The 22560-nt window shown below is 34.7% G+C and overlaps 1 protein-coding gene across 6 annotated transcripts in view; it reads left to right on the forward strand.

The window, feature by feature from the left end:
- Kr-h1 (Kruppel homolog 1) overlaps window positions 1-22560 on the forward strand; it is a 34495-nt gene that overhangs the window by 4927 nt on the left and 7008 nt on the right. The window contains exon 1 of one of the 6 annotated variants that reach the window (XM_036373945.2): window positions 21311-21964. The exons of the other annotated variants lie outside the window; for them this stretch is intronic. Within the exon in view, the coding sequence (XP_036229838.2) occupies window positions 21733-21964 (232 nt within the window). The 5' untranslated portion in view covers window positions 21311-21732. Of the gene's footprint in view, window positions 1-21310; window positions 21965-22560 lie in introns of those variants that run through there. 6 annotated transcript variants of the gene reach the window in all.

A 22560-nucleotide genomic window follows, 5' to 3' on the forward strand; every position in this document is an offset into this window, starting at 1 on the left:
CTTCCATATACAATACTAAATACGTGTGAATTTTCCCGCTTAATTGAGCCCGGTTAAATAGTTTCTCCGCAGAATTGGTTAAAAAATATGTGTTATTGGGAAAAATATACCTTTAATTTTCCCCGGTCGTTGAAAACATAATTTGGCATTGCCGCATATACATATTTCGCAGCATTTGTGATGAGCAGCAGCCGAAGTTTTAAAAAAATTACAGATTTCTTCAATTAACATTTTAAAAATGTAAGCAACGACCTCTAAATATGTGAATGCAAGTGCTCCATATACACAATAATGTAATTTGTTTTGTAGCTTAAGTTCATTTTATCTTTTATAGCAGTGATTTTTAAATATATAAGTGCTTTCTTTTGGTTTTTTTTCTTTTGTTTCCTTTTAAAGTTAAAAATATTATTTAAATATCATTACTAAAAACTAAATAAATAACCTTAAGTGCACATATGAATTTATTTAAATTTATTAGGTTTCCAATTAAGCGGATTTTTTGTAATTGACCGAATTGTTCAATTGAACGAGTATCGGTTAAAGTTTTCTTCAAAATAATGTGGTTTATCGTTGAATTTTAATTGAATTGGTCTAAGCCTCATATCTCTTACATAATGAATTCCGATCCTCTGGTTGACTGTTTCCACATCAACCCAATATATTAATGTAGCCTCAGCGATTGAGTTTATCACATGCATCTCATTTGAGAATGATTTTAGTATGATTGTAAATATTTCATGCTTTCGTCGAATAATGGATGTTAAATTCTTTCGAAACTTTTAGGTATTGAGTTATATATAGATAAATGAGCAGGATGACAAGAAGAGTTGAAATCCGGGTGACTATCTGTCCGTGCAAGCGATAACTTGAGAAAAAATTTAGATATCTTGATGAAACTTGGTACACATGCTCCTTGGCACCCAAGGGGCCTCTGCCACGCCCGCAAACCACCAAAGCTATGATAACCAAATTTACTCAGGCCAAATATTTTTAGCACCTCTACCGACCGTATGCAAAATGGGTGCAATCGGGTGATAACCCCGCTCACCCCCTTTATAACGGCTTTGATAAAAACTACTAAAAGTGCGATAACACAATAAATAAACAAGTCAGAGGCTTTGAATTTTACACATGGAATGGTACAATTAAGCTTTATAGGAGCCAATAAAAAAGTGGGTGATGGGCGTGGCACCGCCCACCTTTGTGCGAAACCCCATACCTCAGGTTCTACTTGACCGATTTCAACCAAATTTTGTAAGTAACATTATTCTGACATGTGTATGATACAGACTAAAAATGGGCGAACCATGTCTACTGCCCATATAACAAATTTAAATACCATCTGATTCTTTCTACTTCCAGTATTCAAATCAAGCACTAAAGAATATGTATATTGTAATAAAACTTTGCAAAAAGAGTGCCTTTTATGCCATCTCAAGTATAAAAAAGAAGATAGGTGTGGCGCTCGGCGACTGCCGCGGTAAAGCTATTGAATTGTATAGTATTTTTTATCAACTTCTGTAATTATAATTATTTATTTATTTTTTATGCAGTACTTTTTTCTTTGATATTAATTTAAGTTACACTTTTTTAGCGTGGTTACCGGTAAATAAACAAAAATTTTTTCTTTTATTGAATAAATGAGCAGTTAATATTGTTTAAAATATTTTTATTATCTTAAAATACATGTATTCTATTCAAGAATTTTTATCATTAAAACCAGGGATAAAAATAAGCGTTTTTTACAACATTTTCCATTGTAGCCAGATCGGACAAAATAATAACTTTTGAGAATTTAAATTAAAATACCCAACATTTATTAAGATCAAATATTATTATATTATACATGCATCCGTTAAACATGTTGAAAATGTTTACTGTACTGCAGTTGGCCGGAATAAAATAAAAGTCTCGAGTCCGATCACTTCGACAGTTTATTAAAAAGAACACGACGTGCTTTTACTTCAAAGGTTTAGTCAAGAGTAACTCAAATTCATATTTAATTCTATCTGTACATACTTGTACATGTATATTGCATACATATCAAAGAAAGCCCTTCTAGGAAATATTTTTACTTGTACTTTTACTTTATAATTTCAACAAAACATATGAAGAAACTATTTAAACCCTTTTTTGTGAGTTTTTAATATATAATATTATAACAAAATGATTTTCGAAATTTCAATAATTAAGCAAAAAAATAAATGTATTACGCTAAACGTCAGACCTCCTGAACTTTGACATTTGTCTGAGCTCAGTTTTTGACGTTTAGCAGTTGCGCTCTCATTTCCAGTGAGAGATGAGTTGGGAATCTCTTTATATCGGATTGAAACTATAGGTTTATGGTAACTAAAATAAGACACATAAGTTTGAAACTTGATATTCTCTAAATATCTGGAAAATACCGCGTCAATGGTGGTTCCATATATTGTTGGGGATTCTTGTGGATCATTATTCATTATACGCTCGCAACATGTTGCTACAGAGTATAATAGTTTTGTTCAATTAACGATTGTTTGTACCACCTAAAACTAATCGAGTGAGATATAGGGCTATACTTGTACATACATATATAATTGATGAAGAGACTAGTTGAAATCAGGGTAACTGTCTGTCCGTCCGTCTGTGTAAGCTTTAACTTGAGTAACAATTGAGAAATCTTTATGAAACTTGGTATAATGTTTCTTGGTACAGTAAGACGGTTGGTATTGCAGATCGGCCACTGCCACGCCCGCAAAACGCTATTAATCAAAAACAAATAAACTGCCATTACTAAGCTCCACAATAAGATACAATACTGTTATTTGGTATACAAGATCAGAGTAGGGTGCGACATCTGCAGTTACATTTTTTTTAAAGTGGGCGTGGTCCCCCCCTTAATGTTTAATAGGCATAGTTCCTAAACCGCTAAAGTTATAATAGCAAAATTCGCTGAAAACAAACGCCAGTGGGAAAATGGGTGAAATCGGGTGACAACCCCGCCCACACCCCATATAACGGTACTGTTAAAAACTACTAAAAGCGCGGTAAATCAAGCACTAAACACGGTAGGGACATTAAATATTATCTCTGGGATGGCATGAGATGACTTTGTAGGAGCCGTATTCAAAATTAGACAGTGGGCGTGGCCCGCCCACTTTTGAGGTGAAAACCCATATCTTGAGATCTACTTAACCGATTTCAACCAAATTAGGTACTTATTCTCATAGTTCTATGTCATGGTGCGAAAATTCAGATTACAACCACGCCTATTTCCCATATAACACCATTTCAAATTCCATCTGCTTGTTTCGCTTTCCAGTAGGCAAATCAAACACCAATGAATGTACCGGAATAAAATTGTGCTCGAATAGTGCGCTTAAAGTAGGCCATCTTATGACCAAAAATTGTCTAAATCGAACCAAATCTGTTCAAGCCCCTAGGTACTGAATATGTGGACCCCAGTGCCTATAATTGACTTTTTCTCGAAAATATCGGTCCATGTGTAAGATATATAATTGAAATACATATAACAAAATAAATAAATGAAACTCTCGATAAGAGTATGTCTTTGTGTCAAAAATGGGTTGAATCGAATACTTCCTTTAATAAAAAATTTTGCTAACACCTGTAGTAACTTCCCGGACTTTGATCCTTGCAAGTTGTGAGAGTATTATATGTTCGGTTACAACCGAACTTAGAGCTTCCTTACTTGTTTTCAAATTAAATTTTTCCGAAACAAAAGTTATAAACCGCTCTGATTTTTTATCAACGAAGCTGATGTTGAAAACGCCAGCCAAGATAAGTTGAAATTTAATACCATTGATAATCCGATTAAAATACCTAAGTTTAATTGTATTGTTCAATTCAAACGAGATATTATTCCAAAAGGTGGGGTAGCTATTTAAAAAAATAATAATAATGTTACTAATATTATGACTCCGAATATTGAATAATTTATTTGTTATTAATTAAATTTTTCTTAAATTCCATATTTTTATTTGCCAAAACAATTGTATCTCAAATATAATATAAATATTTTTGAATCACCCTGCTGTCTCTTCAATTGATTTGTTCCGCTTGAGATATCCGAAAATACGCCTAAAAGTATGCAAACATTTCGCGCATACTTTGTGATCGTGTTAGGTTCATTTCCGTTACGGAATTACTTGATTCAGTCCCCGCGCTCAAAGTCCGCGATAGAAGCAATGCAATAGCTTAAAATTGTCGAAATCGGGACATTACTGTTTTCAAGTTCGAAAATACGAGAAAAGTATTCTTTCGAATTCGCTACGATCGGACTTATGGAACCCAGGATTTATCTCGGTTCCTCACAGGAAACCAAAAATATTCTAAATAGCACTCTTCAATTAATGACGTGAAATTGCGATGCCGAGATTTAAAAGTTAATTCTTCACAAACATAAAAACTGATATGGCCAATTCACATAGAACTTTTGCTTCGCTTTGCGTCAGTCTTTTGTTTTGACAAAAGAGTTCAATGTACGCTTTTGTATGAGTACGTTCACTTAAAAGCAAAATGTTGGACAACTCTCCTCTTTTACGGTTTACCGAGCAATCGCCGTTGTTGTTTACTGCGTAAAGCGAAGAAATTTGTATGTGAATGAGCCTTTATACAGTTGTATAAATAAAGTTATTTAAAAATGGACACGTATATGCGGTCAGAAATGAATATGTAGCTGTCACACAAAAACTGAACGTGATTGAAGCACAATTATTATATATGTATTGTTAATGAAGATACACCTACATAAAAAAAATACTTACAAAGTTCGTGTGACAAAAACAGTGTTTACCAGTTTAATCTATAGTATTCGCATTTGTAATTTTTTTACTTATATAATATATTTATTTTATTTGAAAATATAATATAGCTTATGTTCACCGAAGAGAGCGTAGTTCCAATGGTGAAAGAATTTTTCAAATCCGTCATGTATTGTAGTTTAGGAGCTTATTCCATTCAAACAAACAATCAAATATTTCCTCTTAATAATATTACTATAGACAAATCAAATAATGAAAAGTTTCAAGCGAATTTCTTAACTTTTTTGAATTAAGATTAAGAAGAGAAAAATATTATATGCTTCATTAAAGCGCAGAAAACAAAGGGGATGCCAAAATGAACGCTTTCCTTTCAGTGTTTCTCTCTTATAAAAATGGTTCTATGTGAATTGGCCATAAGTGTTCTCAAGAGTTGCACTTTAACTTTCGGTAAATAAGACTATATTCTATAATTTTAGTCTCATTTACATTGAGTTATTTGCATGAGTACCCCTGAAAGGTGTTTAGTTAAAATTCCAATCGAGGCGAAATATAAAATTATAAAAAATATCTTCTAAAAGCTCCTCTTAAAAGATCATCTCATGCGAAATTTTATTGGTTGGGTTAAATGAGTGATAACAGATGGGGCTCAGCAAACACGTATTAAATACACTTATCAATATTTGGAATATTATTAAAGATATAGACATTTCATGGGAACATCAAGGCTAGCTTCCATTCGAAGACTAACATGGGAACGACGTTTAAAAATGGAATTTATTGTAAAAATCGCATTATGTGGGGCAAATTAACAGAACGAAGAGGCACATTTTTGGCTTAACGAGTATTAAGACCAAATAAACACATTTTGAGTGCGAACAATACTGAAGAGCGTTTAAATAACTACATATGTGCATATGTATGTATGTTTTAAATGAAATTAAAAAATAAATACATAACTGACTACTATTTGCATTCTACTGTTATTTTCGTGTTCGAAACGTATTTCAACATATATAAATCCACTAACTCTTACCTCATAAAAATTATAAAATACTTTATAAGAAACTCTCTGCCAAAGAATTAAAGCAGCGTGCCCAATACGTACGCAAAATTGTAATGCTGACGTTGGACATAGCTGAATTATATGCATCTACGCAAACGCCTTGTACATACATTGACGTCTTTTTAATCCTCCATTCTTTATTTGCCGAATTTTCGTTTTGCCGTTCATTGACCCTTACTAAAAAAGAGGTTGTGGTAGCTCTTCTGCCGTTGCTGTAGCACACAATCACACAACGCGAAAGCAAATAGCAAATGTCGTGAAACTCAACTTTTAAGCATGAGCGCTGCTTATGTTTCTTAATGTTATATCAACAAGTGCATATTCTTATGTAATTTGATATAATATACATACATATACATAATGAAATACATATATCATATACGCCAGTTAGGAAGTCTCAAAATGGTAAAATATGGCAATTGTCTCATCCAATCCCATCTAATTAGTAAACTTAGTGATTTCATTAATTTTTGCAATTAAATACGGCAGACCTTTCGTTTAGTCACGCTATATTCATGTGTGTTAAATTTTTTTTTATTAAAAATACATTTAATTATACCCTGACTGTCCATTTCTTTTGTTTTATAGTAGGGGAAGCATCGAAAGCCGAAGTGCGGAACTTTAATCCGCTAAACCTAACCTACTCCCAACCCAAATCTCTCCAACGGAACCACTGGACAAAGTATTACTTAATGGGAGAGAAGAAGACATTTAAGTCTCCTCTACGGTACGGACTGACTGACTCCTAATCTGTTGTAAGTGTCTCAATCTTGTCATTATCAAGGCTGACGCTTCGCTGACTGCTTTCCATTTAATAGAGGACTCACACATAAGTGCTGTCAAATTTTCCACCGAGAAACTACCGCCAAGTGTGGTTTTCATTTTCTCTTATACTTGAGAATCGAGGGCAATGGTAAAAAACATGTTCAGAGTCTTCAATACACTCTGTACACGTCGGACAGTACGGACAAAAGTCATGACGAAATTTGTAAAGGTAGCTTCTAAAGCACCCATGTCCACATAGCATTTTCGTCAGGTGGAAATCCAGGTCCCCATGCTGTCTATCTATCCACGGCCACCGTTGCTGCCACAGCGTAATGCTCTTGGTTCTTTCCTCTCTTTTTGTTGCTGTAGAGGGTTCCGATAGCTGGTATAAGTGCGCGAATTCATTTCCCTGGATGTCAATGGGCACCATACTGGCTAATACTTCCGCAGCGTAGCTTGATATGGTTCGGAAAGCACTTATCACGCGTATTGCAGAAAGCCTATGCACTGTGATTATTGATTTAGCATATGATTTTTGTGTCTAGCGCCTGGATCCATATTGGAGCCGCATACAGTATAACGGATCTTATTGCCTTGGCTATTAAAAATCGTCGGCTGGACGCAACCTCTGTTTGCCATCATTCTAGATAAAGAATTATAGATTTTATTTGCTTTACCCGTCGTGTTTTCCAAGTGCTCTTTAAATTTTAGCCTTGAGTCCAATATTACACCAAGATACTTTAGCTGTGGCTGTGAAGTTATCTGACATTCTCCTATAGTGAGCGATAGTTTTTCTTCAATTTTCCTGGAGCTAATGAGCAAGACCTCTGTTTTCTGCTCAGCCAACTCTAGACTCATGGTTGCGAACCACCGTCGTATACCATTTATGCAATTATTGCATTTGACCCGGAGGTCATCTAGATGTTTCGCTACTGCTACTACTATGAGGTCATCCGCATAGGCGATTAGTTTCACGGATTGTTGTTGATGTAGTCTTAGCACCCCGTCAGGTTCCAAAGAAGGGGGCCTAAAACCGAACCTTGTGGTACTCCACTCGAGATAGAGTAGCTCTTGGTACCCTCATCTGTGTCGAATAGCAGCCTTCTGTTCTCAAAATAACTCATAATAATATTTATGAGGTATTGGGGAGCGCGTATTTCGTACAGGGCCTTGATGATATTTGCCCATTTCGCAGAATTGAATGCATTCTTCACATCCAGGTTAATTAGCGCGCAATATTCTTTGGTGCCACCTTTCCATCTTTTGCCACTTATTGCACATTTCGCGTCAATAGTGGACCTCTTTTTTATAAAGCCGTATTGTCCCTCTGATAATCTGCCGGCTTTTTGGATTGCTAACTCCCAGCGGTTTCTCACTATGCTTTCGTACACTTTACCAATCGTGTCGAGCATGCACAGAGGTCGATATGATGAAGGTTCTTCAGGTGGCTTTTTCGGTTTTGGGAGTAGAACCAAACGCTGCACCTTCCACGGGTCGGGAAACACGCCTTCCAGTATACACGCATTGTACATTTTAACGAACAAACTGGGTCTCAGAGTCGTGGCTTCTTTTAGGGCTCTATTTGGTATACCATCTATTCCAGGCGCTTTGGAGTTTTTAATTTTTTTCGCAATGTCCAGTAGTTCTTCTTGTGTAACTAATAGAGAGGGCTCTGTAACATCGTTACGCATAGCATAGGAAATAGTCTCATGTGTTGGAAATAATGCGTCGACGACTTTCCTCATAAATGATGCGTTCTTTGGTTGCTGCGGCATATTTTTAAATTTTGACATACATATTTTGTATGCGGTTCCAAAGGGGTCTATGTTTGCTTCTTCACAAAGCTTTTCAAAACAACATCTTTTGCTACGAGTGATTGCTGACTTCAGGAGCTTTTTTTTGGCGTTTAAATGCTTCTCTGAGGCGATTTCCATTCTCCCCTCCTTGGTTACGCTGGAAGCGACGTCTAGCTGAGTGACAGAGCTTTCTCAGAGTGGTGATTTCTTCGTTCCACCAGTACACTCGTTTTTGCTTGTTATTGTATCTCGTCCTACGCATAGTTGCGTCGCATGCTGCAACTAGTTCCTTCTGCACAGCGGATACCAAGTGGGCGGCGTCGACGCCTGATGCTTTGCCGCACTCCAGACGATATCGAAAACATCGGTATCGAACTCCCTTTGTCTCCAACTTCGTTTTCATGAGGTATTTCTACTGAGGGGTTCCGTTTCTCGGGAGAACAAAACTTTAGCAATTATGGCCATGTGGTCACTATTTGTGTACATGTCTGACACCTTCCACTTAATGTGACTGCTAAGCGCGTCGTTAGCAAAAATTAGGTATATTACGGAACCTTTATTGCCCTTTTGAAAGGTATTTTGCGTGCCACTGTTTATTATTGTAAGGTTCGTTTGACTCAAGAATTCTAGGACAAGACGTCGATGATTCGTGCTTCTGCTACCCCAAGCAGTAGACCAGGCACTGACTGACTGTCCATTTATCTAATACCACACAACAAACTACTTCGTTTGGTCCAATTTATTCTACTAATAAAACAGTGTAGCCGAACGATTACGAAAAAGACGATACTCAGCTTTCCACAGAATTCAGTGCAGCATAATACCTATGTGGATATACCTAACCAGGTATCGTCGCCCATACTGTAAAACAGTGCTCAATTAGACCACCTGACCCTCAAATTTTTACAGGGAGGGTTGTCACACTTTACGGAACATGTAAATGTTCATATCTAGAACCTGCGAACAATCCTCTTTTAAATTTACACAAAAATACATCTTTTTTTGTTTTAATTGCGAGCATTATCTTGAAAATTAAAGGGTTTAATTTCTTCACCTTATCAGATAGATTCAAGTATGAATTTCATACAATGTTGTCGAGCACAGCATTTTGTGAGAAATGCATTAATAAGTGCATGCTTATAATACACTCACACATATACACATCTGCAAACTTATGCACAGTCGTTTTAAATTGCGTTTGTATTAAAAAACAAACAAAAAATTCTGTCTACAGCTGACGACATCGCTGCTGAGAAAATTCTCCGCAGACTACGCCGACGTCAACCGATTCAACATAACGTCGTTGAATAAAATGTGAGCTGTGCAAAAAAGTGCAAAACTTGGCAGCGGCGAATAAAACAGCTTTGAACTTGAACTACACGTGGAGGCAGTGCAACGGTTTTCAACTGCATGCTGCTCAAAGTGCATGTGTGCTTAGGTCCATGCAGTTTTGTCCGGGAGGCAGGCGCGAGTTTTCAACAGACGAACTGCGCCAAATGCACACGAAGCCAAACGAAGTATGTAGACTATCACTAACTGTAGCGCAGGAACTCACAGAACGGAGAGTAATTTCAGCGCATACACTGTGTAGATATATACATATACGCACAAGTATGTGTACTAGGGTGGAGCAGTAAATTTCCTAAAAAAGTATGAGTTTTGCATTTTAAAATTATTTTTTTGAATTGAGTTATAAAGTTCAGTGAAAAAAATGTGCTTTAAAATAATCAAACTTTAACCGTTATTATCTTTTATAGAGTTAGGTTTACGAAAAAATCGTAGGAGACCATTTTGTAGAGGATTCAATATTTTTTCGAGTAGTTGGAAGTAAGATATGAATTTTTTTATCTGACAATAGAAAAAAATAGAAACCTGTAAGGTAGTATGTATATGAAAATTTGCAGTAATGACCACATAAGTTTTGTGCCTGCTTGTATACTTACAAGAGAGTTTTACATTTTTTTATGAAAATTCTCATATACGTCCCATATGTACATAAGTATGTGGTCATATAATTTCTATCCACACACACATGTATGTTCATGTAATATTGTAATTTATATGCAGTAGGAAACTAAAAAAGTGAAATGCAATTTTTTAAGATTGCTGTTTCTTTGACAATGTACTATATGCAAATCACATTTGCTGATAACTGTAAAAGGTACTTATTTGAGTTTAGTAATATTTATCGAAATTTAATTTCATAACTGACATAGGCCTTTGCTTTAGATTTGATCAATTTCATCAAAAGTATGACCATCGACTTAGCCAAATTAAGGCAATATGTCGCGATGAGTAGGCATTATAACGGTTAAAATAGAGATGCCTTGGTGAAATTTGACATTGTAATATTTGCTACGTGGACAGGTTCAAGCGGTCCATTAGGTCAAACTAAAATTACATAAGTAAGACGGTGTATGTACGATTTTAAACTTTTGGAAAAGTGGCTTTGTCCCGACCCTTTAAGATAATTTATTTAAATTTCTCAACAAGCACACTTAATGAATACATAGTTGCCATAGTTTGAAATTAATTAATGTCGAGTAATAAGCACCCCCAGCAGTCATATAGTTATGTATGTTCAAAATTACTAAAAGTGGAAACTATCTCACGAATAACGCAAAAACGCCTGATTCGTTATGAAATTGGGTAATGGCTGTGACACCACCTACCTCACAAACAGCTTGGCCTATTCAAACCAAATTTCCTTTAAATCATATATGGTATGTATGTTGGTGAGGGAGACACATACACACAATTATTAGCCTAGTATGATTGTATTGGTCAATATCTTGTATCATCTCTTGTATGATGTATCAGATTAAATCGTAGGGTATAACCTTAGCTAATTTAGTACCAAAAAATAGCGGTTGGAACTTTCCTTAATTCCTCTTGAACCGCTTGAAACTTGATTTCGAAATCTGTACAATATCTCCAGGGATAAGTTTGAACTACGAAGTTAATGATAGTAATTCGAAATGTGACAACTTATAAAATTTTAAAAAATCCACAAATATAATATAAAACAAGTAAGGAAGGGCTAAGTTCGGATGTAACCGAACATTTTATACTCTCGCAAAGTCAAATGGTATACTCGTTTCAGATTTCTTTGTGGGTTGACTGATATTTTCGGTAGAAGGTCAACTATAGGCACTGGGGTCCACATATTTTGTACTTAGGGGCTTGAACAGTTTTGGTTCGATTTAAACAATTTTTGATCATAAGGTGGCATACTTTAAACGTATTATTCACGCAAAGTTTTACCCCGATATAATTATTGTTGCTTGATATGCAGAGTGGCAAATGAAAGAATCAGATTGAATTGAAAATGGTGTTATATGGGAAATAGGCGAGGTTGTAGTCCGATTTCGCCCATTTTCGCACTATAACATAGAAGTATGAAAAGAACGTTATGCATCGAATTTGGTTGAAATCGGTTAAGCAGATCCCAAGATATGGGTTTTCACCTAAAAGTGGGCGGTGCCACGCCCACTGACTAATAAAGTCATCTCATACCATCCCATAGATAAAATTTAATGTCTCTAGCGTGTTTAGTGCTTGGTTTATCGCGTGGGCGGGCTTGGCACCCGATTTCACCCATTTTCACACCGTCAATAAGGGTGCTAAAAACATTTGCTCCCAGTGAATTTGGTTATTATAGCTTTAGTGGTTTAGGAGAAATGCACATTAAACTTATTAGGGGCGGGACCACGCCCACTTAAAAAAAAAGAAATTTAACTACAGATGCCCCTCCCTAAAGTGATCCTTTGTACCAAATAACAGTCTTGTATTTTATTGCTTAGCTTCGTTATGGCAATTTATTTGTTTTTGATTAATGGTGGGGGGTTTTGTGGGCGTGGCAGTGGTCCGATTATGCCCATCTGCAATACCAACTGTCTCACGGTACCAAGAAACATGTGTACCAAGTTTAATAAAGATATCTCAATTTTTACTCAAGTTACAGCTTGTACGGACGGACGGACAGACAGTCACCCGGATTTCAACTCGTCTCATCATCCTGATCATTTATATATACATAACCCTATATCTAACTCGTTTAGTTTTAGGTGATACAAACAACCGTTAGGTGAACAAAACTATTATACTCTGTAGCAACAAGTTGCGAATAGAATCTACGCCAAAAGAAGAAACAAATTCACTGAACGCAGACTTAATGGTGCCTATGTTTACTTGTTCTTACACTTAAATCCCGTTATCACAAAAATGAAAATAGGAATATAAATGTTTTTTTTTTTACATTTTGAACATAAGAACATACATCTTGAATTCTTTAAAAAAAAAATGTGTCGGGTGAACACAGACTTTATTGGGTATGTGTATGTATATGCATATATTTTATATGATCTCCGACGTTTCCTTTTTGGTGGTAAAAACATCGTAACAAACTTAATATGCCCTGTTTAGGATATAACAAGAAAATATGTAAACTTCGTCTGCACCTAAGCAATTATACCCTTCACATATACAAAAATTCTTTACATGAACTTTGATTGGTCAGTTTGTATGGCAGCTACATACTTATCTGCTATAGCGACTCAATCTGAACAATTTTTTCGAAAATTACACCGTTGCCGTGGACAATATGAAGATATCTCGTCAAATTAAAAAGTTTTCCATACAAGCACTTGATTCCGATCGTTCTTTTTATGTGCTATATGCTATAGTAGTTTGATATCGGCGGCCTCAAAAACTTTCAGTTTTTCATATCAGTGTGAAGTTACGTTTAATTTGTATATACACTCGCCAGAAAAATTATCCGTACACCTCGACATGAAAACAATAAACTGAGAAATTTGTGATCAAATAACTTATTATGTATAAAAATAGTATACAAAAGTTTTATTTAATATTTTTACTGCACTTTCCATACGTTTTTTACTTTTAGACAAACACTTTAAAAAAATTCCCAGAACAAAAACTAAACACAGTTACTTAAATTCAACGGAAAAAGTATCCGTACATATCAAAACGGGATATTTCCCTTAAGCGCTTATATTGTATTGTATAATTAATCTCGAACTTGACGGTTGACCTTAAAGTTATTATAATTTTTCATTGTGCATAAATTCGCGATGACCCTTAAAATTAAAGAAATTAGTGCTGGCGAAAGAAAAATTATTTTTAACTCAGAAAAGAAGGCAAATCATTCCGAAAAATAGTTAAAATGATAGGAAGGACACATTCTTCTGTGCAGTATGTGGTGGAAGCATTCAAAAAAACTAAGTCGATTGTGCCAAAGCCACGCTCTGGTCGACCAAGTATATTAACCGTTCGAGAAAAACGAACAATATTACAGTCAGTAAAAGCAAATCCTCGACTTACTGCCTTCAAAATATGTGAAAATATTAAAAATTTGTTCGACAAGGATCTCCATGAAGATACTGTACGAAAATTTTTGAAGAAAGATGGGTATCAAGCACGTGTAGCGCGTAGGAAGCCCTTTATATCCGAAGTAAATAGACAGAAACGTATGGATTTTGCAAACAAATATATCAGCAAGCCTCGGGAGTTTTGGGAACGTGTCTTATTCACCGACGAAAGCAAGTTTTGTACTTTTGGCATTAAAGGAAAAAAGTTGGTGTGGCGTAAGAGTGGTACTGCACTTGATAAAGAAAATCTTTTACCCACCGTCAAACATGGCGGAGGAGGTGTGATGGTATGGGGGTGTATGGCGGCAGAAGGAGTAGGCAAACTCGTTTTTATAGATACAATAATGGATCAATTCGGCTATTTAAGTATTTTAAAAAATAATTTGAAGGAAAGTGCCCGGCAGTTGGGGCTTGGTGATGATTTTTGGTTCCAACAGGATAATGATCCAAAGCACACGGCGCACAATACCAGGCTTTGGTTGCTTTATAACATAAAAAATCAATTGCGCTCGACACCTCAATCTCCAGACCTCAACCCCATCGAGCATTTGTGGGATTTACTGTAGCGCAGAATCCGCCAACACACCATAACCTCCAGAGAAATGTTCAAAAATGTGATCATAAATGAATGGGCGAAAATTACAAATCATGACACATCCAAACTAGTTCATTCAATGCCACATCGACTTTCCGAGGTCCTAAAACGTAAGGGCTATCCTACTAGTTATTAGGATATTAAATTTTTCCAAAATAATTTAATTATATTTAATTATAATCAAAATGTACGAATACTTTTTCTGTTTCATTATGTGAGCTTTTTTTGTTTTTGTTCTGTGAAATTTTTTTTTTAAAGTGTATGTCTAAAAAAAAAACTCATGGAAAGTGTAGTAAAAATACTCAATAAAACTTTTGGATACTATTTTTATATATAATAAGTTATTTCATCACAAATTTCTCAGTTTATTGTTTCGGTGTCGAGGTGTACGGATAATTTTTCTGGCGAGTGTAAGTAAATTATTTTATTATTATTTATATTTTGTGTCTACTACTCATATTATCTCTTCAAATGAGGAAGTTTTCCATACAAGCACATGATTCCTATCGTTCAGTTTGTATGGCAGCTATATGCTATATTAGTCCGATATAGGTGGTTTCGACAAATGAACAGCTTCGTGTATGTACAGAGAGACGGACGGACGGACAAACGGACATGGCTAAATCGATTCAGCTCGTCATGCAGCTACATATATGTATATATTTTATAGGGTCTCCGACGTTTCCTTCTGGGTATTACAAACTTCGTGGCAAACTTAATATACCCTGTTTAGGGTATATCAACTATAGATATGGTAGGTTGCACTATCACAATCAATCATTCTCTCTCTACTCTTCAATAAAAGTTTAGCTTATTTGGTGTTAGAAAGATCCAATGGGTTTGAGTGCTCACGATAGCTTTTTCATGGGCAATAACTGAATTGAATCGCTGCTTAATTATCTGTCAAATCTTTACTTTAGATTAACAACAATGTAACTTCGACTGAATTTAGTTCAAGTTCATAATCCCAAAAAATAGTTCGGCTGATGTAAAGTTGAATTGCTTTAATTTCAATTCAATGGAGTTGCAAACCTAGGGGTAACCCTACAAGAAACTGCTGATGGGTTCACCAATACAATCACATTCGTTATGTCAGTACCCGTCAATTGACCATCACTTTTATTTTTAAAAATCAACACTTACGATTAATATTGCTTACTATAGCTTTACATATGTAAGAATGAAATAGCTGCATTCTTTAGTACTGTCACTGACAGTCAAATGAACAGTAAAACAAGTAAGGAAGGGCTAAGTTCGGATGTAACCGAACATTTTATACTCTCGCAAAGTCAAATGGTATACTCGTTTGAGATTTCTTTGTGGATTGACTGATATTTTCGGTAGAGGGTCAACTATAGGCACTGGGGTCCACATATTTAGTACTTAGGGGTTTGAACAGTTTTGGTTCGATTTAGACAATTTTTGGCCGCAGGGTGGCATACTTTAATTGCATTATTCACGCAAAGTTTTACCCCGATATAATCATTGTTACCTGATTTGCATAGTGGAAAGTGAAAGAATCAGATGGAATTGAAAATGGTGTTACATGGGAAGTAAGCGTGGTTGTAGTCCGATTTCGCCCATTTTCGCACTATGACATAGAAACATGAAAAGAACGTTATGCACCGAATTGGTTGAAATCGGTTGAGAAGATCTCAAGATATGGGTTTTCACCTAAAAGTGGGCTGTGCCACGCCCACTGACTAATTTTGAACGCGGTTTCTATAAAGCCAATTTATACCATCTCAGAGATAAGATTTAATGTCTCTGGCGTGTTTAGTGCTTGATTTATCGCGCTTTTAGTAGTTTTTAACAGTACCGTTATATGGGGAGTGGACGGAGTTGCCACCCGATTTCAACTATTTTCACACCATCAATAGAAGTGCTAAAAACATTTGCTTCTAGTGAATTTTGTTATTATAGCAGTAGCGGTTTAGGAGATAGGCACATTAAACCTATTAGAGGCGGGACCACGCCCACTTTTAAAAAAAAAATTTTAACTGCAGATGCCCCTCCCTAATGTGATCCTGTGTACCAAATAACAGTCTTGTATCTTATTGCGGAGCTTATTTATGGCAAGTTATTTGTTTTTGATTAATGGCGTTTTGTGGGCGTGGCAGTGGTCCGATTACGCCCATCTGCAATACCAACCGTCTCACGGTACCATTAAACCTGTCTACCAAGTTTCATAAAGATATCTCAATTTTTACTCAAGTTAGAGCTTGCACGGACGGACGGACGGACAGACGGACGGACGGACAGACGGACGGACGGACAGACAGTCACCCGGATTTCAACTCGTCTCTTCATCCTGATCATTTATATATATATAACCCTATATCTAACTCGATTAGTTTTAGGTGATACAAACAACCGTTAGGTGAACAAAACTATTATACTCTGTAGCAACAGGTTGCGAGAGTATAATGACTGTCAATGTTTACAAATTTTCCAAGCTAATTTTGTATATGTCGAAAAGATACAACACACATTTCCATAGGAGTTTCGAGAAGTTGTGAAATAATAATGTAGCTGTTATTCCGTGCGATGAACCAAAAGTGTTCCGTGCTCCTGTGCAATAACTCTTTTTGTGTTAAAAAAAAATAAACAACTAACGAAGGAGTTTTCAAAAATAATATACATAAGTTATTATTAAGTTTCAAATAAAATTATATTTTTAGTTCATTTTTATTTAGGCATTTTAAATTCCGAAATATCCCTGAACTGGAGAAAAACATACAGCAGAGCATTTGAGAGGAGCAAGCATGGAATCAAGTGAAGATTTCTTTTCATAATTTATTATCTAATTATATTTTTGTTGCAACCTTTTTTATATATTTATGTAATTATTATAATAAATATTAATTAAAGTTTTTTTAATTTATAAAAAAAACAAAATCTGTAAAATATACTACGCAAAAGAATTTTTCACTTGTGATACTTTTTCAGTCATAACTGACAATTTTCAGCTTTGATGGATTTATGATCAGCAATGATTAAATAGACTATGGGCACAAGTATAAACTAAAGTAAATAATCTAAAATATAGAAGGAGCGTTAAGGGTTTAAATTGAAGTATGCATATAAATTTACACTTAATGGTACATACGAGAATGTATTGTATGAACATACGTATGGTCATATGTGTGTGCACCATACTCAATTCCAAAAATAGAAAAGGAGCTTCCAAATTCATAAGTACATTTGTCCTAATTTGTATATGCGCATCGAGACAATAAGTATCTACATTCATGCATGTATGTGTATGTATGGATATGTGCACAAATTACGCAAGTGTTCATTGACCTCTTGCTGAAGAGCAAAGTTGAACGCGACGATAATAATGACTATTTGTATCTCCATACATACATATGTACTTTTCTGTATGTATGTATGTATGTATGTACGTCCAAAAGTCTGCCAGTCAATACACCTATTGTTGGAGGGTGACGCCACAAAGCCAATACGTTCTTAAATATAATATAACTGTGTATATGTAAACACTTATAAATCTATGTATACATATATGTATACATGGGTCTGTGCTTCATACGCACATGTATGTGTGTTTGTTTGTATGCATTAAAAATTGTAAATTTAAGCTTTCCTAACCAATTGTATCTTTGGCCCAATAATGTATCACTTTCGTTGCAACCAGTTTGTCGAACTCACTAATGTTACCCCGACAGTTTGTCGGCTTATCTATTACACGTATTACTAAAATTTGGAATGAGAATGGTTACCAACAGCCTTCGAAAATAACATCACTTTTTTATTACTTACTTTGTGTATACAATATAAGTACGTACACATGTACACATAGACATACATATGCATATTTATGCCGGTTTCAGTGCTATCCCAACAAAGTAACAGTAATATAACGCTTTTACTCTTAATGGACAGGTAGATATTTTATGCGGCACATGAACATCATCGCTACACAACTATAAGCCAACAACAATTTACACTCCAAATATATACATATACATACAATCACATGTACTTATGTATGTATGTATATGCATACAAGAAAAAAACTAATGAACTTGCCAAGCTCCAATTTTGATGTATTGTACATACATATGTATATAATTAAGTATGTACATTATTCAGAATATATGCTTACAATAAATGTACGTGTATATTGGTAACAAAAAAAAATTATAAAAAGTACAAAGGCCGACCGGCCATCGAAATTTTAGTTGTGCCCCAATCACGATTTCATGAACACTGCGTTTTTAAATTTTTCCGGTTTCTTCGCTTTAGTTCTGCCTTTTTATTCTTTTTTTCGTATGCGGCAATGTTAATGAACTTTTGTGCTACTTTTTTATTATTAAACAAAGCTAAAGAAATATACTACATAGCTACCGAAAAATAATAGTATGTACAATATGAATGAGTGTACTACATATGTATGTATATTTCTGTGGAAAAATGAAGAAAAGAGAGCGAGGAATATTAGCAGTTGAGCATAATCATGCACAAATATACATAGTATGTATGCATAGTGTTTATTTAGATATATTATATAATACATACATGTCTAACTCAGAGCTTTTTATATATCAATGAATGTAGAACATATAGAACAAGCGAGTATGCACATATACATAAGTATTTACATTTAAGCGTGATTAATCTCAAAAGCTTGTTTATTTCTACGTATGTATGATGTATGTATGTATGTATGATACACAAGGAAATACGCCCAGTACTGTGATATTCTTAAACGTCTCCAAAATGACATTCTCCAATCGAAAAATGAAATAGTTTACCAAATTTGTGAATTAAAGCATACATCAGAAAGGAACACCTAGGTTAAACATCTTGGTTCTCCTAACTTGTTAGTTTCTCTATTAACATATTTATTGTGGATTTGTGGCAGAAATAAACTCGGAGTTGTAACCTAATAGCAATGTCGTTATGGCATGGAATGACTGAAGAAGTGGAAGTATTTTAGTCAAAAAGGAAGAATGAATCTCGATCGGACACAAACCAGTTAAAACCAAACACATATTTTATAACAGTATTTAAGTAGTTGGAAGGAATAAATAAATAAAGAACTGTAACTTCCCGTTACAATTAAGTGCTGATACTTAGAGAGTCTTTCTTGGAGATGTATAAGAACCTATTTTTCATAGTAACAAGCGAAAAAAAATATTCGTTTTTTTTTACCTACCCTATTGATCATCTAACCTTATATTGTATATTGAGATACGTCCATTCGAAGGAGAAATTTTAAAGCAGTGACAAAACTATACTTCCAAAAACTCTCTGTTTTTCATACCAGTGTGAAGTTTACGAAAACAAAAATTTATTTTATCAAAAATTGTATTTTATATTCATATATTTATGTACTAAGCATTGATATGTTGCCAGCATGTTATGTCAACAATAGCACCCGTCTATGTAAAGTGGCTCCTGCTTAATAGAAATATAATCGTGGTAGTCTAGTAATTAAAATGAGTTTTAATTAAAATAAATCGAGTTTAGTTGCTAAAATTTAGGAATTAGGTAGATTTGTTGATAATACTATACGAAAAATACCGGAATATGACATAACCAAAGTAGATGTTAGAGTTACATGCATACATATATAAGTAAACTCTTTTATTAGTATTTACATATATTTTGTGTCTAACACTTATATTAGTATCTAAATATTTGATGACGGATGTTATTCGCCCTAATTGTGCCAGAGGAAAACAATAATCAAACATTACAACTCTGTTTGAAAATATGCTACGAAAGTCGTGTCACTCATTTGCTTACGAATAACGAATACTAGTCTCAACTGATAAAGCTTTGTGTTTGAGTGATTTTTATTTAATTTACCTCACACACAAAAATAGTTTGTAAGAACGTCACTCACGCACCGTTGTAAGCATCGCATAGAACTGAGTGTATCAGACATGTAGACTTACATGAGTACATTTGAAAAAAAATGCGTAGCTTTATCTAATTTCAAACTTGTTGGGATGTTATCTGCAGCCTATGATTCGGGGGAAATTCTTCTTGTACATTACGTACGGGTAAGTCCCGTTGTTTTTATTGCGTATTATGTGCACCCATACCTATACATATGTATAAAGATATGACGTATGTGTTGAATCAATGTACTCTGTAGACGGTGGTGGTGGAAGTTCTTGTTAGGTGCAACATGGTGGTAGAAAGCATAATTTTCGGCTGCTCACCCACCAGTCTGCGGCGCACTATCTAACGTTGAACTTGGCATTCGCTGTAAACGAAATGGCCATGTGGAAAGCTGAATCAAATATTCTGAAATAAGAGAAAAAACACAAAAAAAAAAAAAAATATTACAGTAAACTTAAATCGTGACAGAAACAATGATTCTTCTAAGTCATATGTTATATGGTTAAATTTTAATAAAATGTTTTAAAAATGGCCGATGTGAAAAACGTCAAATCTAATACACACATGAAATATATACTAAAGACGCTTAAGAGAATGCGAAGAAATGAGCAGAACGACAGTTTTTGCAGCTATTCCAAAAGTGACTATAGAGGTTTGAAGAAAGTGTTGAATATATTCAAAAAACAAGCGTTGAAAACAAAGAGCGGAAAGAGAATAAACTTGGTGGTTTAAAGTTTTCAATAAAGAAAGTTAATAAAATAAAAATATAAGAGAATTGGTTGATATAAATGAAACAATAATAATAATAAGCTATAATATTTTACATACTAAATAATTTAATAAAATAGATAATAAGCATTAAAATTTATTAAACTACTATACAAATAACTAAGTAAATCTACATTATTTAAGCATAAAAAAACAGAATATAAAAAATGATAAAAAGTACGAGATTGCAAACAAAAATTAAACTTCCGAAGTTATAAAAAAAATGATTTAACTAAGCGAAAACATCTAAAATTAAAGGGCAAACAAAACTAATAAAAAGATGGGGCAAACTAAATATTAAAAAGCGTAATCCGGAAAATGACAAAGAAATGCACTGTTAAGAACCGTAAAGAACAGTAAGAATACATGTACTCCATATGCATGTAATGCAAAGACGATATAATAGATAATCAGCACGTTTGGAAGCTATAAAGATATGTAATTTTAAAATCCAACTCCAACCAACTACCTCGATACTGTTCTGAGACTGACACGGAAAATATGAATGACTGATTTAAGACAAAATTCCAACCAATGACTGATTCTGAAGACTGCAAATGTTAGCGAGGCGAATAAACAATTATAACGATTAGTTAGATAGGAAAGCATCAGCTTGCAACACCACTCATTGATATAGAGAAATTATACATATGTACATCCATACATAAACATAGCTTATACGTAAAACCAAATCAAACTATGCGTTAATCACAAAATGGCACAAAGTAACAGCAACAATGACAAAAGCGCCAACAACGGCAACAACTGGCGTTCAAAACAAAACTGGATTAAGGATGTGCTCTCCAAATCGGGCACAGAGCTAATGGAGATAACGACAACGACAACGCCACCGAAGAAAACGCCAAACGACAGCCAAAAGACCATGAGCAGACGAGTAAGGAATAAAAGGAACACTGGAGATTTCTCTGCTAACGTTGCTAAGAAAGGTGCGTTTCCTAACATACATATTTACAAACAGCATAAAACAAACACAGAAACCTACGTGTACGTGCATAATTAGTTTTCGCTTTCCTTCCGTCAAAGACGTAAAAAGCTCCCACATTTGTTAACGACATATGAAAGCTAGAACTCTCTCTTTTTCTCTGACACACATTTCTTTGTGTATGTATTGAGTTCGAAAGGAAGGATATAAAATCATATATACATATGTACATATATATATGTAAGCATTGGAAAATCTGTCTTTATTTATTAACGAAACTGAGCTTTTGCCATGAACAACGGTAATCGGGAAACACCCACACCGCCTGATCGCAAAAGCGTCGCTGGTTAAGCGGGGTTGTTTTGCTAAGTTATTATACACACTTATGCGCTTCTCAATATATTATAAATATTTGTTACATTTGCGTCCCAATAATAACCAAACACTTTCTATTATTTGCCAAAGAAACGAAGAAAAATTAAATCCTTTGAACGCCAAATACAATAAATTATACATCCTTATGTCTATTTCAACTTAATGTAGATGTATATGTAGTCTTGACGGTGCTTTTCGAAAGTGAAAGGTTCTCTTGCCGCTGGA

The sequence above is a fragment of the Bactrocera oleae genome, chromosome 3 (genome assembly GCF_042242935.1).
Source record: "Bactrocera oleae isolate idBacOlea1 chromosome 3, idBacOlea1, whole genome shotgun sequence".
NCBI classification, from domain to species: domain Eukaryota; kingdom Metazoa; phylum Arthropoda; class Insecta; order Diptera; family Tephritidae; genus Bactrocera; species Bactrocera oleae.